This window comes from Bubalus kerabau, chromosome 2 (genome assembly GCF_029407905.1).
Source record: "Bubalus kerabau isolate K-KA32 ecotype Philippines breed swamp buffalo chromosome 2, PCC_UOA_SB_1v2, whole genome shotgun sequence".
Lineage (NCBI taxonomy): Eukaryota > Metazoa > Chordata > Mammalia > Artiodactyla > Bovidae > Bubalus > Bubalus kerabau.
The window spans coordinates 198,919,019-198,946,136 of record NC_073625.1 but is presented as its reverse complement, the minus strand read 5'-3'; the positions used below and the strand labels follow the sequence as shown (position 1 = coordinate 198,946,136).

Below are 27,118 nucleotides of genomic sequence, written 5' to 3'. Positions count from 1 at the left end.
AATATCGTTGATATTGTCCCAGAGGTCCCTGAATAAGTGTTTCATTCTTTTTAATCCTTTTATCTTTTTTATATTTCCTCTTTCTCTGCTGAGAACTTTAAAAAGTTATTTATTTATTCATTCATTCACTGATTTGTTTTTGGCTGTTCTGGGTCTTTGTTGCTGCACACAGGCTTTTCTTTAGTTCCAAACCAACCAGGGTTACTGTGGAGCCCAGGCAGTGTGGCTTGCAGGCTTCAGGAGGTGAGGTGTTTGGGCTGAGTGGTTGTGGGGCACGACTTAGTTCCATGGCATGTGGAATCTTCCCAGACCAGGGATTGAACCCGTGTCTCCTGCATTGGCACGTGGGTTCTTAACCACGGGACCTCCAGGAGAGTCCTCTCTGCAGAGGACTTTTATCTTCCCACTTATTTGAAAAGTATTTTTGTTTACCTTATGGAACGTAGTCGTAATAGCTGATTCAAAATACATTTACTAATTCTAACATCTGGGTCATCAGTACAATTGGTGTCTATTCCTTATATTTTCTTCTGAAATTGGTTATCTTTTGTGTGTGCGTGTTGAATAGTTTTTGATTGTATCCTAGAATTTTGAATACTATGTTGTGAGATTCTAGATCATATAGAAATCCTTTGTAGAAGGTTGATTTTGTTTGTTTGTTTAACAGGCAGTTCGCTCGGTTGGTTTCAGACTGCAGGTCCTATCTCACTCACTGTGGGCATAGTCCCAGGGTCGGTTAATCTCCAGGCCTCTGCTGTGCTCCTTTGAGGCTGCCCAATCGTGCCCAGCCCAGGGGTGAGCCACAGCCCCCATTCTGGATGTGAACGTGCTGGTTCCTATCCAGAACAAGGGATTTCCTTTCTTTCTTAGGACACAGCCCAAACCCTACTCCCATTTCCCAGAATCCCTGTTCCTTCCCCTTGCTGATACCTTATAGTACCATACAACAGGTGCTGCCTTTGAAGCAATGTAGCAGAAATAAAAAAAAGATGTAAAAAAAAGGGACATGCCCCCATACTTAACACACCACAGGGGCCTCTTTTCCCAGTTCCTCTTGCCTGAAAAATGAAGTTTCTCTTAGGAATTTAGCTGCTTAGGACTGTGGTCCAGTGGTTAATGAGACTGTGTACTTCCAAGCAGGAGGCATGGGTTCGATCCCTCATGAGGGAAGGTTGTGCATGCTGTGCGGTGTGGCTGAAGAAAAGAGGCAAAAAGACTTACCGCAGTGCTACTGTGCTGCACTCAGAGCACGGTTGGGAGAGAGACATAGAGAAAAAGAAAATTACAGAGCTTTTCCTCCATGCTTTCAGGCATTGCTGGCCCCTTTTCCTGATTTTCTGGCCAAAACACACTTTCTGATAAACCACTTTCTTAAAAATTTCTTTATTTTGAAATTATAAATATACAAATGAGAGAGTAATTTAGTGAACACTATGTAACCACCACTCCACTTCATCTAATATCAAGTATGTTGTTGCTTAAGGTTATTTCTGAGAAGCAAAATATGACAAATTTGTTTGTAGTCCCTGCATGCCTTACCCAATCCCATCCATTTCTTCTCCCTCTCCACGGTTCGCCGTTGTGCTACACTTGGTAATTTTCATGTTGTCATGCACACACTCAGTTAGCTTTGAGGATTTTTAAAATGTAATGTTTGCTATTCAGCCTTTAATGTTACTCATTTAATGCTATTTTAATAGGCTCATAACTTTCCTTTTTTTCATAATAGTATACATTGTATGGGCTTCCCTGGTCGCTCAGACGGTAAAGAATCTGCCTGTAATGCAGGAGACCCTGGTTTGATCCCTGGGTTGGGAAGATCCCCTAGAAAAGGAAATGGCAATCCATTTCAGTATTCTTGCCTGGAAAATTCCATGCACAGAAGAGCCTGGTGGGGTACAGTCCATGAGGTCACAAAGAGTCCAACATTACTGAGTGACTAACACTCATACATTGAACAGGAGCCAAATTAATTATTACACTGTTTTCTTAAAATATACTTTAACTTGGGTTGAACTGAAATTTTTCTTCATTCTTGTTGAATTTTAAGAAGGTAATATTAATGACGTTAATAATGTAGAAAAGATTGTAAGGGGCTATAAATAATTGTATCAACAATTTTAAGGGTTTTGGAGTATCTATAAGCAAATCTATCTCTCCATTTTCAGTTTTTATGTGTTTGTTAAATTGGACCACAGGACCAAAGCAGTATATAAGGATAGTTTTTTTGACCATATAGTTAATAGCTAAATTTCTGTGAAATTTCTGTGAAAAATAGCATAAACCACTACAGAAGACAAAAGCAAAAGATCCTCTTTGGGCAAAAGATAAGAAAAAAGGGAAATAGTCAAGAAGTAGAAAGAACAAAACCTATGGCAATTATGATAATAAAAGTTATCCTGCAAAAAGGCAGTGACTTTCAATTGGATCAATAATAATGATGGTTATATGTATCATTAGAGCCACATCTAAAATTGATACAATGTAAAAACAAGCAAAGATGTATGAGGTAAACAAAAGGGAAGCAAGAGTTGATAGCTCTGTTACTATCAGAGTGGATATCAAAGTAAAAATAAAAAACTGAAGTTACATGGACAAAAATATTAGGATATTAATATGTAAAACTTACAAATACACTTGGTATAATATTTTTTGAAGGCAGTTTGGAAAAGTGAATCAATCATCGTAAAATACCTGCTTCTAGGAATCAATACGAAGTGGTCAAATAAAGATATGCAACCCAGACTATTAATAACAAAGAAAATATTCAGCAGTTGAGAAGAGGTGAAATAAATTTGTGTCCAACAAAATGTGTAGCTTTTAAAATTTGTATTTAAGAATAACTTAATAATATGGTAAGCAAAAGTGCATAGACAATATTTAGTATATAAGCTCGACTATTTAAAAATATACATGCATAGAAGAAAAGCGAAAGTAAAAGTCGCTCAGTTGAGTCCTCCTCTTTGGGACCCCATGGACTATACAGTCCATGGCATTCTCCAGGCCAGAGCACTGGAGTAGGGAGCCTGTCCCTGCTCCAGGGGATCTTCCCAACCCAGGGATGCAACCCAGGTCGCCCACATTGCAGGCAGATTAAAGACGAATGAAAATATGCCAGGATATTAATAATAGCTTATAAGTTGATAGTAATATTGGGTAATTTTGGCTTTTTCCTTATACTTTCCTGTTTTTTCTTGATTATCTACAGTAGACTTGTATAATTTTTCTAATGATGAAAAAGTAATAAATGCTATATCGTATGGTAGTATTTTCTGCTTATGTCAACTTTTAGATTACCATTTAAATAGGATGACTTCATAAATTATTTCAGTCTGAAAGATCAAATTTACCATTTAAGCCCATTCTGAAGAGCAGGGCAAACTCCAAATTATTTAGACTTTTCCAAATACTTTAGAAATTAATTTTAGAATAATTCAAATAAGAATGTAGATATACTTTTTTGTTATATCAGATTTTTCTTTTTAATAGGGCTTTGCAATTTGCTGATGTAATTGTTTTACTCGGTGCCAGATTAAATTGGATTTTGCATTTTGGACTGCCTCCAAGGTATCAGCCAGATGTGAAGTTTATCCAGGTACTCAAAGAGGAGAAATTTAAAGTCAAAGCTATGTGTCCTTCATTGTTCTCTCAGCATTACCAGCTCTGCTTTCTTCTTGACTTTTATAATGAACCGTTTCTCTTTTTACTTAAGTAGAATTTTATAAATTGTCTAGCATAATTGCAGGTACCAAAGTGAGCTGCCTTTTCAAGCCTGTAAAACATAATGTTTCACTTTGCTTCTAACCAGAAAACCTTTCAAAATCAAGTTTTAAATAGTTTGAAAAGCACAATTTACTTCTTCTTCAGAGTTAAAGGTAGACAAAAGAGTTTCAAGTAGGAGGTAAATTAGAACAAAACATTCAGCACTGTTAGGAATTGAGTAGTTTCTTTAGATTCCCAAACTTTGAAACATTCTTTGGTTAGAAACCTCTAAACAGTGATGCAACTATGTCATTAAACAATGTTTAGAATAAGCTTTTTATCTTTATGACCTTTATAAGCCGATTTCCCTACTGGTAGAAAAACCAGTACTAGTCTGATACAAACCTGCTTGCCCTACACAGATCGTGTAAAGTAAAGACCTTGCTACAATGCTGTCTTCTCTGTTTACCTTTTACTTCCTAAGTCAACTTCTAGCATTGAAAACTAAAGCCACAGACAAACAAGACCTGGGTTTTACTGCAAGATGCTGCCACCTCTTGATTACAGAATAGAGTCCATCCTGAATTACTTCTCAGGAAGCTGTCTTCACTGACCCATGGCCATCCAGAAATGGAGCAGAATTCTGAGTAAATAGGGCATAGTCGTGCTTTTCCTGGATTGTTGTTCAGCCGCTCAGTCACGTCTGACTCTTTGTGACTCCATTGGAGTGCAGCACGCCAGGCTTCCCTGTCCTTCACTATCTCCTGGAATCTGCTCAAACTCGTGTGCATTGAGTTGGTAATGCCATCCAACCATCTCATCCTCTGTCACCCCCGTCTCCTCCTGCCCTCAGCCTTTCCCAACCTTTTCCAATGAGTGGCTCTCAAAATGTGGTTCCCGGACCAGCAATTTCAGCACCACTGGGAAGTCTGTTAGGAATGCACATTTTGGGGCCCCACCCTAGACCTCTTGAGAGAAGAAACTGAGGTGGATTCTTGCAGTTTCTGGTTTAACAAGCCTACCAGGTTGTTCTGATACATGTTCAAATTTGAGAACTCCTGCTCTGAATAGGAATTCTAGTGTAATTAAGTATTCAAAACTATTATTAAGTATTCAAAACTTATTATTCAGAACTATAATTGATCAACTCAAATGTATTCCTATGAGTATAGTGGAATAATACCGAAATTCTACAGAGTAGATTTTTAAATGAGGGAAGTTAGTGAGGTTTCTATACTAGCTATGATCCTCATATAGTTCATGGATTTTTACTTTTATTAAGGAACTTCTTGAATATCAAATCTTAATCATATGCTTATGTGTAACATGCACAGTCCATTTATTCAGTCTTGATTCTTTAATTATTTTTAAGAATAAACATGGCTTGTTCTTTAGCCTTGTCTCTTTTTTAGGTTGATATCTGTGCAGAAGAATTGGGGAATAATGTAAGGCCTGCTGTGACCTTGCTTGGAGACATAAATGCTGTCACTAAACAGGTGAGCGCTTTCGCCCAGGTTCTAGTTTATGTGGCTTGGTCTCAACTGAAGTCAGTTCTTGGGAATGTTTCACTTGGTAACAGGTCTTTTAATATCTAAAATAAAATTTATGATAGAAAGCTATTCTTAAATATAACTATACAACTTGGTAAATCCAACTCCTTATATATAGATCATTTGTATGTGAGTAAGTTAAGCATTTTTTAAATGAGTGACAATTTGAAGGCATTTGTTTGGCAAACTGATCCAGCTATCTGAAAGATTATTATACAGCTTCCAGAGGAACTGAACTTAGAGCCAAGAAATGGCTTTACCTACTGGAAAAAATTCTAGCTTAGTGTTTCTTTTGGCAATAAAGATATTTTTACTCTTCAAGCTGTTACCAGTGACTTATCCAGATTCTTATTATTTGTATGTAATTTATACATTTCACTGTGACAGGAGATAAAATATAGCACATTTATCACTTGACTTTGGATATAAATTAGTGTCATAGTCATCGTTACACAAAATTAGGGTGTGATCCCAACCACATATTAAAACACTCCGGAGCATTTGATCTGTATCATGGGAATCCCTAGGTATTAGGGCTCCGAACCTTCTTGCCCAGGTTCTTTGATTTTCCTTCTAGTGTCAAACGGAGAGGAGGACTTATGAACGCCCCTCCCTGTGATGTGTGCTTGGGGTATCACCTCTGTTTTGTCTTATGGGATCCCAGCTTCTGGCAGAGGTTGTCATTGAACTAAGCAGAGGCTTTCTGTGGTACCTGTTTATCTTCCATCAGTCGTTTACTGCCAAGAGGCAGAGTGATGTGAAAGGTAGGCTAGTGTTAGCTGTGTTGTCTTCTTTAGAAGAGATTTTTATGCTAATATGATTTAAGCTTATTTTCAAAAAGGAAAGAAAAAATTTCTTTTTTTTTTAGCTTTTAGAACAATTTGATAAAGCACCATGGCAGTATCCTCCTGAGAGCGAGTGGTGGAAAGTTCTGAGAGAAAAAATGAAGAGCAATGAAGCTTTATCCAAGGTAATACGGGACCCACTGAAATTCAAGAACACTGCAGGTCTGTGGTTGTTAGTTCTGTCATAGCATGCATACATATGCATCCCTAAAATCACCGTGCATAAGATACACACACACACACACATTCATGTATGTATTATGATAAATACAGCACCTGAGTTTCTTGTGAAAGTGCGCACTGGACGGGTTACTGGTTGTGAGTTACCGCAAAGCAGTGGAAAGTGGGGATCTGACACTGGACAGAGCGGTAAGAGTCCGTGTGGATGGCTGGGGCTCCTTAGCCTCAGTTTGAGCTTGGTACCAAATCACAGGAGATCTTTTGGAACCTTAAATGCTGGGGCATGTTGGGGCATGTTTTTCTGCCTTTAAGGTGTAAGTTCTTTAAGGTATTCATTTAAATAAATGTTTCATCAAAATTGAAAATGTGATCTAATGTATAGCCACCTTTTTCTTTTTTTTATTTCAATTTTATTAAGGTATAAAATTATAAAGTAAAGTGTATCATGGTACTTTGGTATACATGCACACTGTGAAAGAATTCTCCCTATCTAGTTAATTAACACATCCATCACCTCACTTTTATGTTACCTTACGGTATGTTATGCTGCTGTGTTCTGTTCTGTTCTGTCATTGAGACCATTTGTAGCCTTCTTTTTCAATTGAAATTTTTGTTATCACTGCTGGAAATTCTTTCGCAACTTCCTCATCTGTGCTCATGGCTTTACCTGGTAGCTGAACGCTTTGGAAATTGTAGTAACATGAAATTACCAAACCGTCCACTGTTAGCCCAAAAACGTACCACTTCAGCAGGATTCTTCAGTTTCTGTTTAAAGTCTTTACTTACTGATAGTGTTTTCTCTTTGATTGTGGGAAGGTTGTTCCAATTTTCCGCCCCCCCCCCGCACTGTTCTATGTCTTCCTCTGCATCTCGGTTCAGCTGGGTGCAGTTTTCTGTGTTTGTGTAGTGTTTCTAACTGATAGAATCATGCATAAGCAAATATGAAATTCCAGCTATACTCATTGTTCCCTAATATATCAGTTGTCTTGGAATAAATTTGCATTTTCCAAACAAGTAGAGTTGATTCTTTCTTTGGAATTTTAATCAGTGTCTGTTTCTTCTATCAAGAGCCAGTCACATTTCTTTTTCCCGAATGATATTGTGATTAATTCCTTCTTTTCTGTAGGAATCACCTTGGTTTAAGATAGAAGGATCTTCCCTGTCTTCTCTGGTGCAGGAGTATAGGAGGATCCCTCATCCGTCTTGGGTATAATCTCCAGCAAATTAAAGTGGTCCAGGTGAAGAAGCAGTGCTGGGACCAGATGGGGCTCTGCTGCTGATACTCTTAAAGGCATTTGGCCAGACAAGGCCCTTGACCTTGCTGTCTCCTCCTCCATTCAGAGACCCTCCGGAGTAGTGGGTGAAGCATAGCCCCTTTCCAGTGCTGTGTGTAGGGAAGGACTAGACCTTCAGATTTTCTAAAACCCCAACTTCATTTTTTATTTTTAGTATAAGGCCATATTTTATACGAAAATCTTCTAGAATAAAATTTTCACTTTTTTTCTAAGGCAGTGTTTTCCTGAAAGTGCTCAAATAAGACCGTTTAGTTTCGCTTAACGTAGTGTTTTTAGCTGTCTTTACTATGGGACGTCTTGGTCTTTAATATGCTACTGTGCATTGTGGATCTTCAGGAAGAGGGATATTTCCTGGCTTATTTGATTGTGTCCCAAATTGGAACTGGGACCTGTTTTGCTTGGCCTATTCTCTAGGACTGTATACAAGTCAGACAGCTTCTCAGAGTGATCATCTGATGGCCATTTGGGAATTTCATAGCTTACATTAGGTTGATGAAAAAGTGATCACAGTTTTGGACTGTTAAATTTTAAATCATTATAACTAGGCTCGAACACATCTTTATTAATCAAAATAGGACCCGTTACAATTAACACATTTTTGCCAACAAGAAATAAGTTTGTTTATGCCTGTAGCATGAAAATCCATGCTTTGGGATTCAGTGAACTCTTGAAAAGCATTTTCTACCTCCTGTTGGTTATGGAAGCATTTTCCCTGTGAAAAGTTGTCAAGATGCTTGAAGATGTGGTAGTTGGTTGGCAAGAAGTCAGGTGAACGTGGCGGGTGAAGCAAAACTTCACAGCCCATGGGCTGTGTGGCATGTGGTTGGGCGGTGTCGTGGAGAAGAATTAGGCCCGTTCTGTTGATCAGTACCAGCTGCGGGTGTTGCAGTTTTCAGTGCATCTCATCGATTTGCTGAGCATACTTCTCAGATGTAATGGTTTCACTGGGATTCAGAAAGCTGTAATGGATCAGATGGGCAGCAGACCACCAGACAGTGACCATGACTTTTTTTTGTTGCAAGTTTGGCTTTGGGAAGAGTTTTGGAGCTTCTTCTCAGTCCAGCCACTGAGCTGGTCATCGCCAGTTGTCATGTACAATCTACTTTTTGTCTCACGTCACAGTCCAATCAAAAAAGGGTTTATTGTTGTTGCATAGAATAAGAAAGGACAACACTTGAAAATGACTATTTTTTTGATTTTTGGTCACCTCATGAGGCACCCACTTAGGTTTTTTGCCTTTGCAATTTGCTTCAAGTGCCAAACGACTGTAGAACGGTCGACATTGAGCTTTTGGACAACGTCTCAGGTAGGGCATCAGCTTACAGTCAGCTTCAGTGGTTGCTCTCGGTTGGTCACTGTCGCTTCTGATGGCTGGCTGCTGCACTCCTCGTCGTCAAGGCTCTTGTCTCCTTTGCAAAACTTTCTGCACCACCGCTGCAGCGTGCACTTGTGAGCATCTCCTGGGCCAAACGCGTTGACGTTGTGAGTTTTCTCTGCTGCTTTATGACCCGTTTTGAACTCGAATAAGAAAATTGCTTGGACTTGCGTTTTGTCCTAACATCGTTTGCCTAGTCTAAAATAAATATAAAATAAACAGCAAGTAATGTCATAAGCAGAAAAGCACAAAGTGAGAAAAGCACATGAAAATGATGTGTAACAAAACCACATTTATTTAAGAATGTATTCCAATGTTGAACAGCAAAGTTCAGCAGTACAAAACCACAGTTATTTTTGCACCAACCTAAATAGTTGTTGCAAATCAGTTTGAAAGTAGCTTATTGATGATTTTTATTCTCATTGTGTCCTAATCTAATTTGATTATATTTCCTTCTAATATTTTAGGAATTAGCTTCCAAAAAATCTCTGCCCATGAACTATTACACAGTATTCTACCATGTTCAAGAACAACTACCCAGAGACTGTTTTGTGGTGAGTGAAGGAGCAAATACTATGGATATTGGACGTACTGTGCTTCAAAACTACCTTCCTCGCCACAGGTAAGGCTTCCAAGAAAGGAATTATAATGAAAAAATGCATTCAATTAGAAACGACAAAAAGCAAATTAATAAAAACATTTGAAAATTCTATGTGTCCGTAAGGACATACTTCATAAATGTATTTTTAGTAAAGGTTTTGGAGCACTTCTGTGCTTGGTATGAGACTGACAAGCTGCCTGTTGCACTAAAGAGGCAACTTAAAAAACACTTGCTCCTTAGAAGTAAAGCTATGACAAACCTATAGCATATTAAAAACCAGAGACATCACTTTGTCACCAAAGATGTGTATAGTCAAAGCTGTGGTTTTTCCAGTGAGAGTTGGACCATAAAGAAGGCTGAGTGCCAAAAAATTGATGCTTTCAAATTGTGGCGCTGGAGAAGACTATGAGAGTCCCTTGGACTGCAAGGAGATCAAACCAGTCAATCTTAGGGGAATTCAACCCTGCATATTCATTGGAAGGACTGATGCTGAAGCTGAAGCTCCAATACTTTGGCCACCTGATGTGAAGAACCAACTTACTGGAAAAGACACTGCTGCTGGGAAAGGTTGAAGGCAAAAGGAGAAGGGACTGGCAGAGGATAAGATGGTTAGGTAGCATCACTAACTTGATGGACATGAATTTGAACAAACTCTGGAAAATAGTATAGAACAGAGGAGCCTGGCATTCTGCAGTCCATAGGGTCAAACTCGACTTAGCGACTGAACAGCAATGCTTGGTGTGCCCTGAGGTCATGTGATAATTTGTGTACTCAGTGTTCTGAGGATATATTCACAGTCTTCCAAGCAATCATAGGTGATTTTTCCCATTCATTCTGCTTATCCACAACAAATTAGTTTCTCACAGTCTTAAAACTTAATAATAAGGAGGATGTTTTTATTGTTCTTTATTGTTCCATGAGCCATGTGGATATGACTAGATTTGTGCCAACCCCACCATCTGTGATATGCCCGGAGAGTTTCATTTTAGCTCTGTTCCCCAACAGACTTGATGCTGGTACTTTTGGAACAATGGGAGTCGGTTTGGGATTTGCCATTGCAGCTGCCATAGTGGCTAAAGATAGAAACCCCGGGCAGCGGGTCATCTGTGTGGAAGGAGACAGTGCATTTGGATTTTCTGGCATGGAAGTAGAAACCATCTGCAGGTAAAAAAGCATCCTGAATCAGGGCATTTCTTTCTCTGAAATATGAAAAATTATACCCAAGACCCACTTGCCTAATGCAAAACAGGGGAGTAGTTTTTAGGTCACTGAAAAAAGTTCTGGTCTGAGAAACTCTTGATTTCTTTGGGGAGATAGCAGAGCTTGGTGGTTAAGAGCACAGCCTCTGGGTCAGATGGCCTGGATTATTTAAATGCTGGCTGTTCCACCAAGACCCAAAATAAGTCTCTTAACCAAATTTCAGTCTCCTCTAAAACAGGAATAGGAATCGTACTAGTTTCTACCTTAAAGGACAGTTGTGAGGAACAGTTGAAGTAATCTAGGTGCTTCAGGGGGTGGATTAAATATGGAAGGTGTCATTCTTGTTAGCGCCCAGATCTGTGAAAACCAAGGTTCAGAAAAACTCAGTGATTTGTCCAAGGTACACAGCTGCATAGTGGTAGGACCAGTCTGCCAACCACTAACCTTTCACTCTTTCTACCGCTCCATGATATTTCTGTTAATAATTTGATAATCTTTATTAGGGTTTCCCTGATAGCTCAGAGTGTAAAGAGTCTGCCTGCAGTGCAAGAGGCTGGGGTTCCATCCCCGGGTCAGAAAGATCCCCTGGAGAAGGGCATGGCAGCCCACTCCAGTCTTCTTGCCTGGAGAATCCCATGGACAGAGGAGCCCGGCAGGCTACAGTCCATGGAGTCGCAAAAAGTCAGACACAACTGAGCGACTTTCACTTTCACTAGGATAACAAATGCTTAATTTTTAGTCTTATCCCAATACTACAAAAAAGCTTATGGAAAACTATCCATTTTCAAGTTAAAATTTTAATCCAATTAAAAGAAATTGCTTTCGAATGGAAAATGATTTCCTTTATATTTTGCTCTCAATTTTAGGTACAACTTGCCAATTGTACTTTTGGTGGTGAATAATAATGGAATTTATCAAGGTTTTGATACAGATAGTTGGAAGGAAATGTTAAAATTTGGAGATGCTACTACAGTGTAAGTAACCCGGAATAACATATATTTACTTTTCTCATCGAGTTTAATCTCTGTTTAAAAAGTGTGCTGTACCGGAATGTGCCTGCGTGGTGTAAGTATTGCTTCTTTCCATGGCTGGCTGCTCTATAGGGCAGGAGCTCTGTCTGCATGGTTCCTTTTCACACAACCATCCTTGATTGGCATTTCAATGAGCAGTTTATTATCAGGGAGCCACTGAAGTCTCAGGTGAATGAGTTTGATATCTAAGCCTTGTTAACAAAAAACTTATTGCAAAATGCTCCTGGTCCTGTTATTCCTACTGTACAATATAGGAATATAGATGTTTACATATTATTTATGATACAGAGGTCTTCCTTCCTTTTACCGCGCTAAATTTTGGTCATTGATGCCAGAATCACACTGAGACAGTACTGTGGCTGGCTGTGGGATGTGAGAGATGTGAATCTAGCAGCAGGGCATGGGTATGTTTCTTAAGCCTTGCTGACTTTGTTGTTTTGTTGTGATTTGCTGTTTTGTAGTAATCACTCCTTTTTTATTTTTTTTTATGAGGAAAGGGATTCATAATAATTGATGGTATAGCTTACACTGTCCAGCAAGGAAGCTACTAGCCACATATGGCTGTTTAAATTAAAAATTCAGTTCCTCTTTTTAATCAGTCACATTTAAAGTGCTCAGAGCAGCAGGTCACTAGTAGCTACTGTATTGGACAGAACAGATATAAAAATTTCCATCATCATGGAAAGTTCATTAGACATTGTCACATCAGTTCAGTTCCGTTCAGTCGCTCAGTCATGTCCGACTCTTTGCGACCCCATGAAGCGCAGACGCCAAGCCTCCCTGTCCATCACCAACTCCCAGAGTTCACTCAGACTCACATCCATCAAGTCAGTGATGCCATCCAGCCATCTCATCCTCTGTCGTCCCCTTCTCCTCCTGCCCCCAATCCCTCCCAGCATCAGAGTCTTTTCCAATGAGTCAACTCTTCGCATGAGGTGGCCAAAGTACTGGAGTTTCAGCTTTAGCATCATTCCTTCCAAAGAAATCCCAGGGCTGATCTCCTTCAGAATGGACTGGTTGGATCTCCTTGCAGTCCAAGGGACTCTCAAGAGTCTTCTCCAACACCACAGTTCAAAAGCATCAATTCTTCTGTGCTCAGCTTTCTTCACAGTCCAACTCTCACATCCATACATGACCACTGGAAAAACCATAGCCTTGACTAGATGGACCTTTGTTGGCAAAGTAATGTCTAGACAATAAAAAATGTATGGAAAGTTTAATGTACAGGCATCTCAGTTTACATATGCCTTTCAGTTTAGCTGAAATTTTCCCACAAATTATTTCAGACAATCTTTTCTATTGACTATGACCTTCTTTTTCAGGGCCCCTCCAATGTGTCTTCTGCCCCACTCACATTATGAGCACATCATGACTGCATTTGGAGGCAAAGGATATTTTGTACAAACACCAGAAGAACTCCAGAAAACCCTGAGGCAGAGCCTGGCAGACACAACTAATCCTTCCCTTATCAACATCATGATTGAGCCACAAGGCACGCGGAAAGCCCAGGTAAAGGCAATTGCTAAGCAGAAGGCAGAAATGCATCTCTCAGCCCACCCCCAAAAGTATCTACCAAATAGAACACCCTCTTATTTACAGAGTTCTGTGTAAACCATTTCTGAGTTTGTCACTGTCATCTGTTTGCTCAATGAGTATTTGTTAAGATAGGTATTAGATGTGCTATGTCAGGTGCTAAGAATAGCCTAGTGAGCAAAGCTAGGCTCGGTTCTCACCTCATGGAGTTTATTGTCCAGTCAGAAAGTACAGTCCGTCACCTCTCAACTAGAATATATCACAGTAAAGTGAGACAATTTCTCTGAAGGAAAGAAACCCAGTTCTGAATAAACATAAAACAAAGGAATCCAAGAAGTTGTGGAGGAAAGGGAACCTTCCTACCCTATTGATGGGGGTGTAAAGTGGTGCAGCCACTGTGGAAAACAGTATGGAAGTTCCTCAAAAAAGTAAAAACAGAGTTGCCATATGATCCAGCAGTCCTGCTCCTGGACATGTATCTGATGCAAACCATAATTTGAAAAGATACATGCACCCCAGTGTTCACTGCAGCATTATTTGGAATAATGAAGACATGGAAGCAACCTAAATGTCCATCAAGAGATTAATAGATAAAAATGTAGTACCTGTATACAATGAAATATTACTCAGCTGTAAAAGGAACAAAATTATGCCATTTGCAGCAACATGGGTGGACCTAGAGATTATCATATTAAGTGAAGTAAGTCAGAAAGAGACAAATACTGTCTGGTATCATTTGTAAGTGGAATCTAAAATTTGACATAAATGAACTTACCTGTGAAACAGAAGCAGACTGATACAGAGAACAGATTTGTGGTTGCCACGGGGGAGGGCGAGACGGAAGGGATGGATTGGGAGTTTAGGATCAGCAGGTGCAAACTATTATATATAAAATAGGTAGGCAACAGAGTCCTACTGTATAACACAGGGAACTATGTTCAAAAGTCTATTATAAGCCATAATGGAAAAGAATATGAAAAAGGATATCTATATACATGTATAATGGAATCACTTTGCTATTCAGCAAAAATTCACACAACATTGTAAATCAACGAAGTATACTTCAATAAAATAAATTTGAAAACAAGCAAAAAAACCCACAAAGGAATTCAGTTTATACTGGAGTCACCAGGAAGTCTTCTCAGAAGTGATGCTTAAACTGAGAGCTGAAGGATAAGTAAGGAAGTAGGACATGCTCAGCAAAGAAGCGAGAATGCTGTGCACAGGCTGTTTAGCAGGACAGAGCGTGGCAAGTCCAGGAAACTGAAAGAAGGCCAAAGTGGCCGGAAGGCAGAGGGTGGATATAGCCTCAATAGGATAGGAGATTATATAATAGGGTAATTTGGGCAATTATATTCAAAGTTACTTTGACCTCTAAAGCAAAACTGCAGTATAGACTATACCAGTAAAATAAATGATAAAGTTTATAGTCTTGCTCCTCTTCCATTACAGATTAAGTTGCTTTTCATTCTTTGTACTTTGATCCTGGTCCAGCTACTTTTGCTTTCTCTTATATACCTGGCCTTCAAGCTTACACCTTGCATATCAACTGTTGTTTTCACTGTTTTGTATATTTTTTCAAGGAGTTTTTGTCTTGGTTCTTTATACATCTGCTGTTAGATTTTTTTTCTGTTTTGAACAAGACAGTGGACAAATGGGCAAAATGGACACCTGGTAGTAAATGAAATGTAAATTAACTTATTTGGAATCTAGGAAATATATAGAATTATACTGAAATTCTGTTTTCATAAAACAGATAACAAGGACTTTGGTAAAAGGAATAAAGGGGAACTACAAAACAGCCAGAAAAGAACAAAATGGCAATAAGTACATACCTATCAGTAATTACTTTAAATATTAATGTATTAAGTTCTTGAATCAAAATAAATAGAGTAGCTGAATGGATAAAAGATACATCTATATGCTGCCTATAAGAGACTCACTTCAGTTATAAGAACACAGACTGAAAATAAAGAGATGGAAAAAAATAATTCGTGCAAATAGAAACCAGATGAAAGCTAGAGTAGCTGTACTTCTATCAGATAAAATAGACTTCAGAACAAAAGACTGTAGTAAGAGAAAAGAAGGGCATTGTTTAATGATAAAGGAGTCAGTCCAACAAAAAGACATAATGTTTATAAATATGCATATGACATAGGAAAGTACACGCATACACATGGATATAAAGCAAATACTTACAGACCTAAAGAGAAAGAAACATCAGTATAATAATATTCGGGAACTTTAACATCCACTTACAACGACATTTTCGAGTGCATCGCTGGCGAGGCATCACACCTGGCGCATTACAACAAGCGCTCGACTATCACATCCAGGGAGATCCAGACCGCCGTGCGCTTGCTGCTACCTGGGGAGCTGGCCAAGCACGCTGTGTCCGAGGGCACTAAGGCTGTCACCAAGTATACCATCTCCAAGTAAATATAATATGCCTAGCCGCTGTTAACGGAGAAGGCAATGGCACCCCACTCCAGTACTCTTGCCTGGAAAATCCCATGGACAGAGGAGCCTGGTGGGCTGTAGTCCATGGGGTCGCACAGAGTCAGACACGACTGAGCGACTTCACTTTCACTTTGCATCAGTGATAGCTTATCCAGACACAAATCAGTTAGAAAACATCAGCCTTCTATGACACATTTGAACAGATGGACTTAACTGACTGAAAACATTTCAGTATACACTTACATGACAAATATTGGCCACAGGTGTTAGTTTCTGCAAAAACTCCCCAGTCAATAACGTATGTATTCAGAACATTCCTTTCAAAAACAGCAGTATACACATTCTTTTCAAGTGCACATGAAACATTCTCCAGAATAGATCATATGTTAGGACACAAAACAAATCTTTATAAATTTAAGAATAAAACCATACAAAGCATCTTTTTCAGCCACCATAGTGTGAAACTTGAAATCTATTACAAAAGAAAACTAGAAAATGTGGAGCTGAAACAACATGTTACTGAGCAGCAAAGGGGTCGAAGAATAAATTTTAAAATAATTTAAATGAAAATGGAAATAAAATATATCAAAATTTATGGGATGCAGCAAAAGCAGGTCTCAGAAGTTCATAGCAATAAAAGCCTACCTCAAAAAACAAGAAAAATTTCAAACAACCTGACTTTACACTTCAAGAAACTAGGGGGAGGAAAGCCCAAAATTGTTAGAAGGAAGGAAATAACAAAGATCAGAGCACATGTAAATGAAATAGAGTCTAAAAACACAGTAGAAAAGATTGATGTAACTTAACTCTGGTTCTTTGAATAGTTAAAACTGACACAACTTTAGGTAGAATCAGCAAGAATAAAGGAAGAGGACTCAAAATCAGAAATAAAAGATGAGCCATTACAACTGATACTGTGGAAATATAAAAATTCATAGAGACTACTATGAACAATATGTACTAATAAATTTGGCAACCTAAAATATATGGATAAATTCCTAGAAACATGTAAACTACCAAGACCAAATCATGAAGAAATAAAAAATTTGAACAGACTGATTAGTAGTTAGAAGATTGAATTCGTAATCAAAACCTCTGAAACAAAAGTCCAGGACCAGGTGGCTTCATTGGTGAATTCTACCAAACATTCAAAGCAGAATTAATATCAGTTCTTCTCAAATTCTTCCAGAAGATAAAGGAGGAAAGAACACTTGTGAAGTCATTTTTACAAGGCCAAATTTACCTCGATAACCAAGACCAGACAAGGATACCACAAGAAAAGAAAATTATCCTTGATGAACATAGATTTAAAAACCTTAATAAAATATTAGCAAACCAAATTCAGCAATACATTAAAAAATTATATTGTATGATAAACTAGGGTTTATTCCAGGTATTTAAAAACAGTTGCTATCTACAAATCAGTCATTGTGGTACACTACATTAACAAAATGAAGGATAAAAATAATATGATCATCTCAATAGATGTTGTTGTAGTTCAGTCACTCAGTCCTATTCAACTCTTTGCAACCCCATGGACTTCCCTGTCCTTCACCATCTCCTGGAGCTTGCTCACACTCATGTCCATTAAGTCAGTGATTCCATCCAACCATTTCATCTTCTGTCACCCTCTTCTCCTCCTACCTTCAGTCTTTTCCAGCTTCCGGGTCTTTTCTAATAAATCAGCTCTTTGCATCAGGTGGCCAAAATATTGGAGTTTCAGCTTCAGCATCAGTCCTTCCAGTGAATATTCAGGATTGATTTCCTTTAGGATTGACTGGTTTGATCTTGCAGTCCAAGGGACTTTCAAGAGTCTTCTATAGCACCATAGTTCAAAAGCATCAATTCTTTGGCGCTCAACTTTCTTTATGGTCTAATTCTCACATCCATACATGACTAGTGGAAAAAACATAGCTTTGACGTAGATGGACGTTTGTTGGCAAAGTAATGTCTCTGCTTTTTAATATGCTGTCTAGGTTTATCATAGCATTTCTTTCAGGGAGCAAGCCTCTTTCAATTTCATGGCTGTAGTCACCATCTGCAGTGATTTTGGAGCCCAAGAAAATAAAGTCTGTCACTGTTTCTCTTGTTTCCCCATCTATTTGCCATGAACTGCTAGGAAAGATTGAGGGCAGGAGGAGAAGGGGATGACAGAGGATGAGATGGTTGGATGGCATCACTGACTCAATGGACATGGGTTTGGGTGGACTCCGGGAGTTGGTGATGGACAGGGAAGCCTGGTGTGCTGCGGTTCATGGGGTCTCAAAGAGTCAGACACGATTGAGCGACTGAACTGAACTGATGGGACTGGATGCCATAATCTTAGTTTTTTGAATGTTGAGTTTTAAGCCAGCTTTTTCTCTCTCTTCTTTCACCTTCATCAAGAGGCTCTTTAATTCCTCTTTGCTTTCTGCCATAAGGGTGGTGTCATCTACATATCTGAGGTTATTGATATTTCTCCTGGCAATCTTGATTCCAGCTTGTGCTTCATCCAGCCCAGTATTTCACATGATGTTCTCTGCATATAAGTTGAATAAGCAGGGTGACAGTATACAGCCTTTATATACTCCTTTCCCAACTTGGAACCAGTATTCCATTGTTCCATGTCCAATTCTAACTGTTGCTCATTGACCTGAATACAGATTTCTCAGGAGCTAGGTAAGCTGATCTGGTATTCTCATCTCCTTAAGGATGTTTCATAGTTTGTTGTGATCCACACAGTCAAAGGCTTTAGCGTTGTCATTAAAACAGAAGTAGATGATTTTATGAAATTCGCTTTCTTTTTCTATGATTCCAGCGGATGTTGGCAATTTGATCTCTGGTTCCTCTGCCTTTTCTAAATCCAGCTTGAACATCTGGAAGTTCTCAATTCACATACTGTTGAAGCCTGGCTTGAAGAATTTTGAGCATGCTTTTGCTAGCATATGAAATGAATGCAACTGTGTGATAGTTTGAACATTTCTTGGCATTTCCCTTCTTTGGTACTAGAATGAAAACTGACCTTTTCTGCTCCTGTGGCCACCACTGAGTTTTCCAAATTTGCTGGACTGTTGAGTGCTGTACTTTCACAGCATCATCTTTTAGGATTTGAAATAGCTCAACTGGAATTCTATCACCTCCACTAGCTTTGTTTGTAGTGATGTTTCCTAAGGCCCACTTGACTTCACACTCCAAGATGTCTGGCTCTAGGTGAGAGATCACACCTTTGTGGTTATCTGGATCATAAAGATCTTTTTTGTATAGTTCTTCTGTGTAGTCTTGCCACCTCTTCTTAATACCTTCTGCTTCTGTTAGGTCCATACCGTTTCTGTCTTTTATTGTGCCTGTCTTTGCATGAAATATTTCATTGGTATCTCTCATTTTCTTGAAGAGATCTCTGGTCTTTCTCATTCTGTTGTTTTCCTCTATTTCTTTGCACTGATCACTTAGGAAGCTTTTCTTATCTCTCCTTGCTATTCTTTGGAACTCTGCATTCAGATGATTTTATCTTTCCTTTTCTCCTTTGCCTTTCACTTTTCTTCTTTTCTCAGCTATTTGTAAGGCCTCCTCAGACAACTATTTTGCCTTCTTGTATTTCTTTTTCTTGGGGATGATTTTGATCACCACCTCTTATACAATGTTATGAACCTCCATCCATAGTTCTTCAGGTACTCTATCAGATCTAATTCCTTGAATCTATTTGTTACTTCCACTGTATAATCATAAGGGGTTTTATTTAGGTCATACCTGAATGGTCTAGTGGTTTTCCCTAGTTCAATTTAAGTCTGAATTTTGCAATAAGGAATTCATGATCTGAGTCACAGCTCCTGGTCTTGTTTTTGCTGACTGTATAGAGCTTCTCCATCTTTGGCTGCAAAGAATATAATCAATCTAATTTCGGTATTGACCATCTGGTGATGTCCATGTGTAGCATCTTTTCTTATGTTGCTGGAAGAGGGTGTTTGCTATGACCAGTGCATTCTCTTGGCAAAACTCTGTTAGCCTTTGCCCTGCTTCATTTTGTACTCAAGGCCAAACTTGCCTGTTACACCAGGTATCTCTTGACTTCCTACTTTTACCTTCCAGTACCCTATAATGAAAAGGACATCTTTTGGGGGTGTTAGTTCTAGAAGGTCTTGTAGGTCTTCATATCTCGGTTCAGACTTCAGCTTCTTTAGCATTGGTGGTCTGGGCATGGACTTGGATTACTATGATATTGCAGGTTTGCCTTGGAAACGGACAGAGATCATTCTGTCATTTTTGAGACTGCACCCAAGTACTGCATTTCAGACTCTTTTGTTGCCTATGAGGGCCACTCCATTTCTTCTAAGGAATTCTTGCCCATAGTAGTAGATATATTGGTTATCTGAGTTAAATTCACGCATTCAAGTCCATGTTAGCTCAGTGAGTCCTAAAATGGTTTGTAAATACACACAATGGGTTATTATTTAGCCATAAAAAGGATGGAGTCTTAGCACTGCAACAACGTGGGTCGGACTTGAATACGTTGTGCTGAGTGACTCAAGTCAGAGAGAGACAAGTGTCATATGACCTCACGTACGGAGCCCCAAACAAACAAAAACCCCAGCTCATAGGTGCAGAAAATGGGTCAGTGGTCACCAGAGTTGGTGGGTGGGGAGTGGGCAAAATGGCCTATGGGGGTCAAAAGGTACAAACTTCCAGTTATAAATATAAGTCTTTGGAGATGTAATGAACAGCATGATAACTGTAGTTAATAATACTGTGTTGCATATTTGAAAGTTGGTAACTGAACAGCTATTAAAAGTTCTCATTACAGTAAACATTTTTGTGACTATATATAGTGATGGGTGTTAGCTAGATTTGTTGTGATCATTTTTTGATATGTACAAATATCAGGTCATTATGTTGTACACCTGAAATGAGTATAACATGTGTGTGTGTGTTAGTCACTCGGTTGTGTCAGACTCTGCAATCCCATGGATGTAGCCTGCCAGGCTCCTCTGTCTATGGAATTCTCCAGACACAAATACCAGAGTGGGTTGCCATTTTCTCCTCCAGGGGATCTTCCTGACCCAGGGATCGAACCCATGATTCATGTCTCCTACATTGGCAGGCGGGTTGTTTACCACTGACGCCACCTGGGAAGTCCCTGAAATAAATGTAATGTTATGAGTCAATAACAGGGCGTTCCCAGTGGCTCAGTGGTAAAGAATCTGCCTGCAGTTCAGGGGCCACGGGAGGTGCAGATTTGATCCCTGAGTCAGGAAGATCCGCTGGAGGAATGTATGGCATCCCACTCCAGTATTTCTGTCTGGATAATTCCATAGACAGAGGAACCTGGTGGGCCACAGTCCATAGGGTCGCAGAGAGTGAAGCATGACTGAAGTGACTTAGCATGCAAGTGTGTCAATTATACTTCAACTAAAATTTAAAAACAGGGAGAGAAAGGCTTTGGCATAGCCTCTCATAGGCTCTTCTCATAGCAGAGAGAAGAAATACTTAAGAAGAAGCATGGTGATGGGGATGGTGAGCACAGAAAGACTAGGCCAGAAAGATGATGAGGTAGGTGGGGTTAGCACAGTTTACACGAAGCAGGCAGCCAGTCTGTTTGAAGGTAGGGTTTTCAATGTTCAGAATCTGCTAGGTACCTTTGTGGGTTTATTGATTACCTTGGAAAGAAAGTCTTTGTTCAAATAATTCCTACTCGCTAGACACCCAATAGATAGGTTTTAAAATCCCATGTCCTTTTGTCTAGCTGAGCACCTACTTCCAGTAGCTGGGGTGTTAGTGTTGCAGCCAAGAGCCCCTCCTCCTGGCATCAGAGCATCAGAGCACTAAGGGCTAAAGCCCTGGTAAGCGCGGTCAGAGCACACAGACAAAGCAGACTGGTGTTAGTCACAGGAGGGCCCTGACTGACTGTCCTTCCTCTGCTACCACACTCACCTTTCTAAGTGATCTGCTTCTGATGGTCTGTTGTGGGTTCTCTATGAACCTGGAGGGTATTGCTGGAGAAATATAGCCTCTTACTTCCTCTTTTATAATTCCATGAGGATTATCCTTGTATTTTTTTGCATCTACCACTTCAACATATGTATCTTTATTCCAGTAGAATTCCACTTATATTACAGTTTCTAAGCTGTTTACTTTTCATTGATTAATTATGTGTCCTTTGCCATTTGTCATTTTTTAAAAATAAAGTACAGTTGATTTGCAGTACCATGTTAGTTTTATGTATACAACATAGTGATTTTTATAGACTACACTCCATTTAAAGTTATTATAAAATATTGGCTATATTCCCTATGTGTGTTAGTCGCTTAGTCATGCCTGACTCTTTGCGACCCCACAGACTGTAGCCCACCAGGCTTCTCTGTACGTGGAATTCTCCAGGCAAGAATACTGGAGTGGATTGCCATTCCCTTCTCCAGAGGAACTTCCCAACCCAGGAATCGAACCCTGGTTTTCTGCATGGCAGGCAGATTCTTTACCGTTTGAGCTACAGGGAAGTCTATTCCTATGTTGTGCAATATATCCTTGTAGCTTAGTTACTTTATACAGAGTAATTTGTATCTCTGAATCTCATACCCCATCTCATCCCTCCGCCTGTCCTTCTCCCCACTGGTGACCACTAGTTTCTTTCTATATGTTTAAGTCTGAAAAGATAACATGCACCCCAGTGTTCAGAGCAACATTATTTACAATAGCTAAGATATGGAAGTAACCTAAGTGTCCATCAACCAATAAATGGATGAAGCAGATTCTTGTATGGGCTTCCCCGGTGATTCAGTGGTAAAGAACCTGCCTGCCAATGCAGGAGACATGGGTTCAGTCCCTGATCTGGGAAGATTGGACATGCCACGGAGCAACAAAGCCCATGAGCCACAACCACTGAGTCTGTGCTCCAGAGCCTGGGAGCTGCAACTGCTGAGCCTGCGGGCTGTGACTGCTGACGCCCGTGCGCCTCAGAGCCCGTGCTCCGCAGCGGGAGGAGCCACTGTAACGAGAGCCCACACTCTGCAACTAGAGAGGAGCCCTCGTTTGCTGCATCTAGAGAAAGGCCTGTGCAGCAGTGAAGACCCAGCGCAGCCATAAATAAATGAATAAATAAATTTTTTAAAAGATGTGATATACATGTACAATACAATACTATTCAACCATAAAAAAGGAGATCCCATGATCTGCAACAATGTGGATGGACCTAGAGGATATTATTCTTCGTGACATAAGTCAGACAGAGAAAGGAAAAGAGAAGTGACACTGTGTATTGTCACTTGTGGAATCTAAAATAAAACGAATGAATGTAACTGTGAGAAAAGAAACAGACTCAGATACAGACAACAGACTGGTGGTCACCATTTATCACTGATTCATGGTGTAGCGGGCTGCTTGCTGTATAGGGAGGACCTAATCTCTGCAGTTGCTGGTGTCCAGGCTCTGTGGGTAGGATAGTTTCTGTCCTGGGAAAGGCTTCCATGCACTGCTGTTTCTACCAAAGTTCTGCTTAGATGTGGGAGCTTGGTCCTCTTTCCTCCTTCATCTCCTCCTTTTTTAAAAAATTAATTTTTATTGGAGTATAGTTGGTTTATTGTGTTGTGTTGGTTTCTGCTGTTCAGCAAAATTAACAGTTATACATATATCCATTCTTTTTTAGATTCTCTTCCCATGTAGGTCACTACATAATATGGGTAGAGTTCCCTGTGTGATACAGTAGGTTCTCATTAGTTACCTGTTTTATATATAGTAGTGTTTATATGTCAATCCCTATCTCCCAGTTTCTTCCCTCCCCCACCATGCCTTTTTCCCCTTGGTAACCATAAGTTGGCAAGAATACACAGAAGAACTATACAAAAAAGGCCTTAATGACCTGGATAACCATGGTAGTGTCATCACTCACCTAGAGCCAGACATCCTGGAGTGTGAAGTCAAGTGGGCCTTAGGAAGCATCACTACGAACAGAGCTAGTGGAGGTGATGGAATTCCACCTGAGCTATTTCAGATCTTAAAAGAAGATGCTGTTAAAGTACTGCACTCAGTATGCTAGCAAATTTGGAAAACTCAGCAGTGGCCACAGGACTGGAAAAGGTCAGTTTTCATTCTAAACCCAAAGAAGGGCAATGCCAAAGAATGTTCAAACTATCGCACAGTTGCACTCATTTCACAAGCTAGCAAGTTAATGCTCAAATCCTTCCAGCTATGCTTCAACAGTATGTGAACTGAAAACTTCCACGTGTACTAGCTTGATTTGGAAAAGGCAGATAATCAAATTGCCAACATCCATTGGGTGATAGAAAAAGCAAGGGAATTCCAAAAAAACATCTACCCCTGCTTCATTGACTATGCTAAAGCCTTTGACTATGGATCACAACAAACTGTGGGAAATTCTTAAAGAGATGGGAATACCAGACCGCTTTACCTACCTCTTGAGAAACATGTATGCAGGTCAAGAAGCAACAGTTAGAACCAGACATGGAATAACAAACTGGTTCAAAATTGGGGAGGGAGTGTGTCAAGGCTTGTCACCCTGTTTATTTAACTTATATATGGAGTACATCATGCAAAATGCTGGGCTGGATGAAGCACAAGCTGAAATCAAGATTGCTGGGAGAAATATCAATAACCTCAGATATGCAGATTACACCACCTTCATGACAGAAAGGGAACAGGAACTAAAGAGCCTCTTGATGAAGTTGAAAGAGGAGAGTGAAAAAGCTGGCTTAAAACTCAGCATTCAAAAAACTAAGATCATGGCATCCAGTCCCATCACTTCATGGCAAATAGATGGGAAACAATGGAAACATTGACAGACCATTTTCTTGGGCTCCAAAATCACTGTGGATGGTGACTGCAGCTATTAAATTAAAAGACGCTTGCTCCTTGGAACAAAAGCTATGACAAAGCATATTAAAAAGCAGAGACATTACTTTGTTGACAAAGGTCCATCTAGTCAAAGCTATGGTTTTTCCAGTAGTCATGTGCAGATGTGAGAGTTGGACCTTAAAGATAGCTGAGCGCCAAAGAATTGATGCTTTCAAACTGTGGTGTTGGAGAAGATGCTTGAGAGTCCCTTGGACTGCAAGGAGATCCAACCAGTCCATCCTAAAGGAAATCATTCCTGAGTGTTCATTGGAAGGACTGATGCTGAAGCTCAAGCTCCAATACTTTGGCCACCTGATGTGAAGAGCTGATTCATTGGAAAAGACCCTGATGCTGGGAAAGATTGAAGGTGGGAGGAGAAGGGGACGACAGAGGATGAGATGGTTGGATGGCATCACTGACTCGATGGATGTGAGTATGAGCAAGCTCCGGGAGATGGTGATGGACAGGGGGGCCTGGTGTATACTGCAGTCCATGGGGTCACAAAGTTGGACACAACTGAGCGACTGAACAATGACAAACCATAAGTTTGTTTTCTTCATATTTCTGTTTTGTAGTATTTCTGCTTCTTTCATACTCTATAGTTTTTTTGTCTGCCCTGATTACTATTAATGGGGCAAGATTCAGAAAGTGATATTAGGTTGTTTTGTAGGAAGAGACAGAAGATTGACTAAATAGATTTTTAACTCCTTTTTAGGAAAAGCTGTAGATCAAAGACAAAACTTATTTACCCCCACTGTGGCTATTGTCATTATAATGGGACTTTTGGATTTTAGAGCAAGCAAGATAGGATATAGTTTGATGTAGTTATTTCTTTTGACTGAATATTTGTTTCTTTTCTTTTTCTAGGATTTTCACTGGCTGACCCAGTCTAATCTGTAAAGATGCCAATGAATGACTTGAAGAGTTTTCTCTTTCCTATAAGATGGAGCTTTATTTTTCAAAACAAAATTACTATAATCTTAAAATCGTCATGCAAAAATTAAATAAAACATTTCTAAGTGACATTTTATAGTGTAGGAATTGATTAAAAATATAAAAAGCTACCAGAATCCTACCACAGAAATAACCATTTACAGATGGAAGAAGGGGTTAATTACATTGTATTGTGACTACCTAACTGTTGAATTACACGTCAGTATTCTTTTAAATGAATCCCTTCTTAATATCACATATCTTTAGAAACCTCTTCAGACAAAAAACAGTTTCAAGAACTGTATACTGAGAGGCATGTTGAGTGAGTTGGAGTACCTGGACTATTTCTGCCTCATGGTTTATCCACTGAGCACTTCGTACGTTAGTCTGCCCAGTGTCTGATGGGGCTTGTTCTACACTATAAGTTGTGTGTTTGTTTTCTTTTTCTGGAAAGAACTTACCAAGCCAAAGGAGAAGTCACATCATACCCAAACTAATAATTTCAGGGTATATTTGGATTATCAACCTCAGTTTATGTGTACCACATTGAGAGCAACAATCAGCAGCCTTAATATATAGAGAACTCTTGTTGATAAGAAAACTGTTAATGCACTAGTCAGAAAATGGGCAAAGGGCATGAATGTATAATTAATAGAAAAAAGCAAATGATCAATCAGAGTATGAGTATGAATACAAATGAGTATGTAAGTTAAACTTAAAAACCTCTTTTATACCCCAGCTCCTCGGCAAAGCACTTTTAAAATTATAGTTTTCAGCATTTGGTGAGGGTGAAATGAAGAGTGGAGCACTGTGCCAAAATTGGTGCAAATTTCACTGAGGGATTCTAGCAGTGTTTGTATTCACAATCATAAAATGTTCATACCCCATAACTTTTGATCCAGTGGGCATATTTCAAGAATGTATTTTAAAGAAATAATGAAATATTTGGTCAAATATTTATTTATATGCCCCTTCAGCATGGCTTTGTTTAGGAACAACCCCAGTGTTTAATGATAAGACATTGGTTATATAAGTTATGGTTTTTCAACATCATAAAATAAAAATTATGTTGAAGAGAATGTTTATTAATGGAAAAATAAATGGCAACCCACTCCAGTATTCTTGCTTGGAAAATCCCATGGACAGAGGAGCCTGGTGGGGCCCATGGGGTCCCAAAGAGTCAGATGTGACTGAGAACAACCACAGCTACAAAAATGGATGGCTTCAGGTCAGGATATACATCTTTACTCATTCACAGATAATCTACATAGAGAAAAAAGGTGGGCACGAAGTAAACCAAAATTTTGATATATCTTGGTGATGGTATTTAAGTAATTTTTATTTTTTGTACGTTTTTTCCTACTTGTGTAAGATTTTAAAATGAAAATTGTTATATAATTGTATTCTCAGAAACATATTGTTTTAAGAAAATACTAGAAATTGAAATTATCATTTATTTTCAGAGTTGTTCTTGTTTATTATCTGCAGTTTAATATATGAATTGGGGTATAGGACTTTATATCTAAGTTCAGCTAGTTTGACTGTGTCATACACATCAGACTTTTATCCATCCATTGGCTTGTTAGGGACCTAAGT

At 39.2% G+C, this 27,118-nt stretch overlaps 1 protein-coding gene across 1 annotated transcript in view; it reads left to right on the top strand.

Annotated features, from left to right (window-relative positions):
* HACL1 (2-hydroxyacyl-CoA lyase 1) overlaps positions 1 to 26,846 on the top strand; it is a 38,322-nt gene extending 11,476 nt beyond the window's left edge. Inside the window, exons 10-17 of the mRNA XM_055569972.1 lie at positions 3,490 to 3,595; positions 5,115 to 5,198; positions 6,121 to 6,222; positions 9,415 to 9,569; positions 10,554 to 10,712; positions 11,615 to 11,722; positions 13,102 to 13,288; positions 25,457 to 26,846. Coding sequence (XP_055425947.1) covers positions 3,490 to 3,595; positions 5,115 to 5,198; positions 6,121 to 6,222; positions 9,415 to 9,569; positions 10,554 to 10,712; positions 11,615 to 11,722; positions 13,102 to 13,288; positions 25,457 to 25,489 — 934 coding nt within the window. The 3' untranslated portion in view covers positions 25,490 to 26,846. The remainder of the gene's footprint in view (positions 1 to 3,489; positions 3,596 to 5,114; positions 5,199 to 6,120; positions 6,223 to 9,414; positions 9,570 to 10,553; positions 10,713 to 11,614; positions 11,723 to 13,101; positions 13,289 to 25,456) is intronic.
* The last annotated feature ends 272 nt before the right edge of the window (positions 26,847 to 27,118 follow it).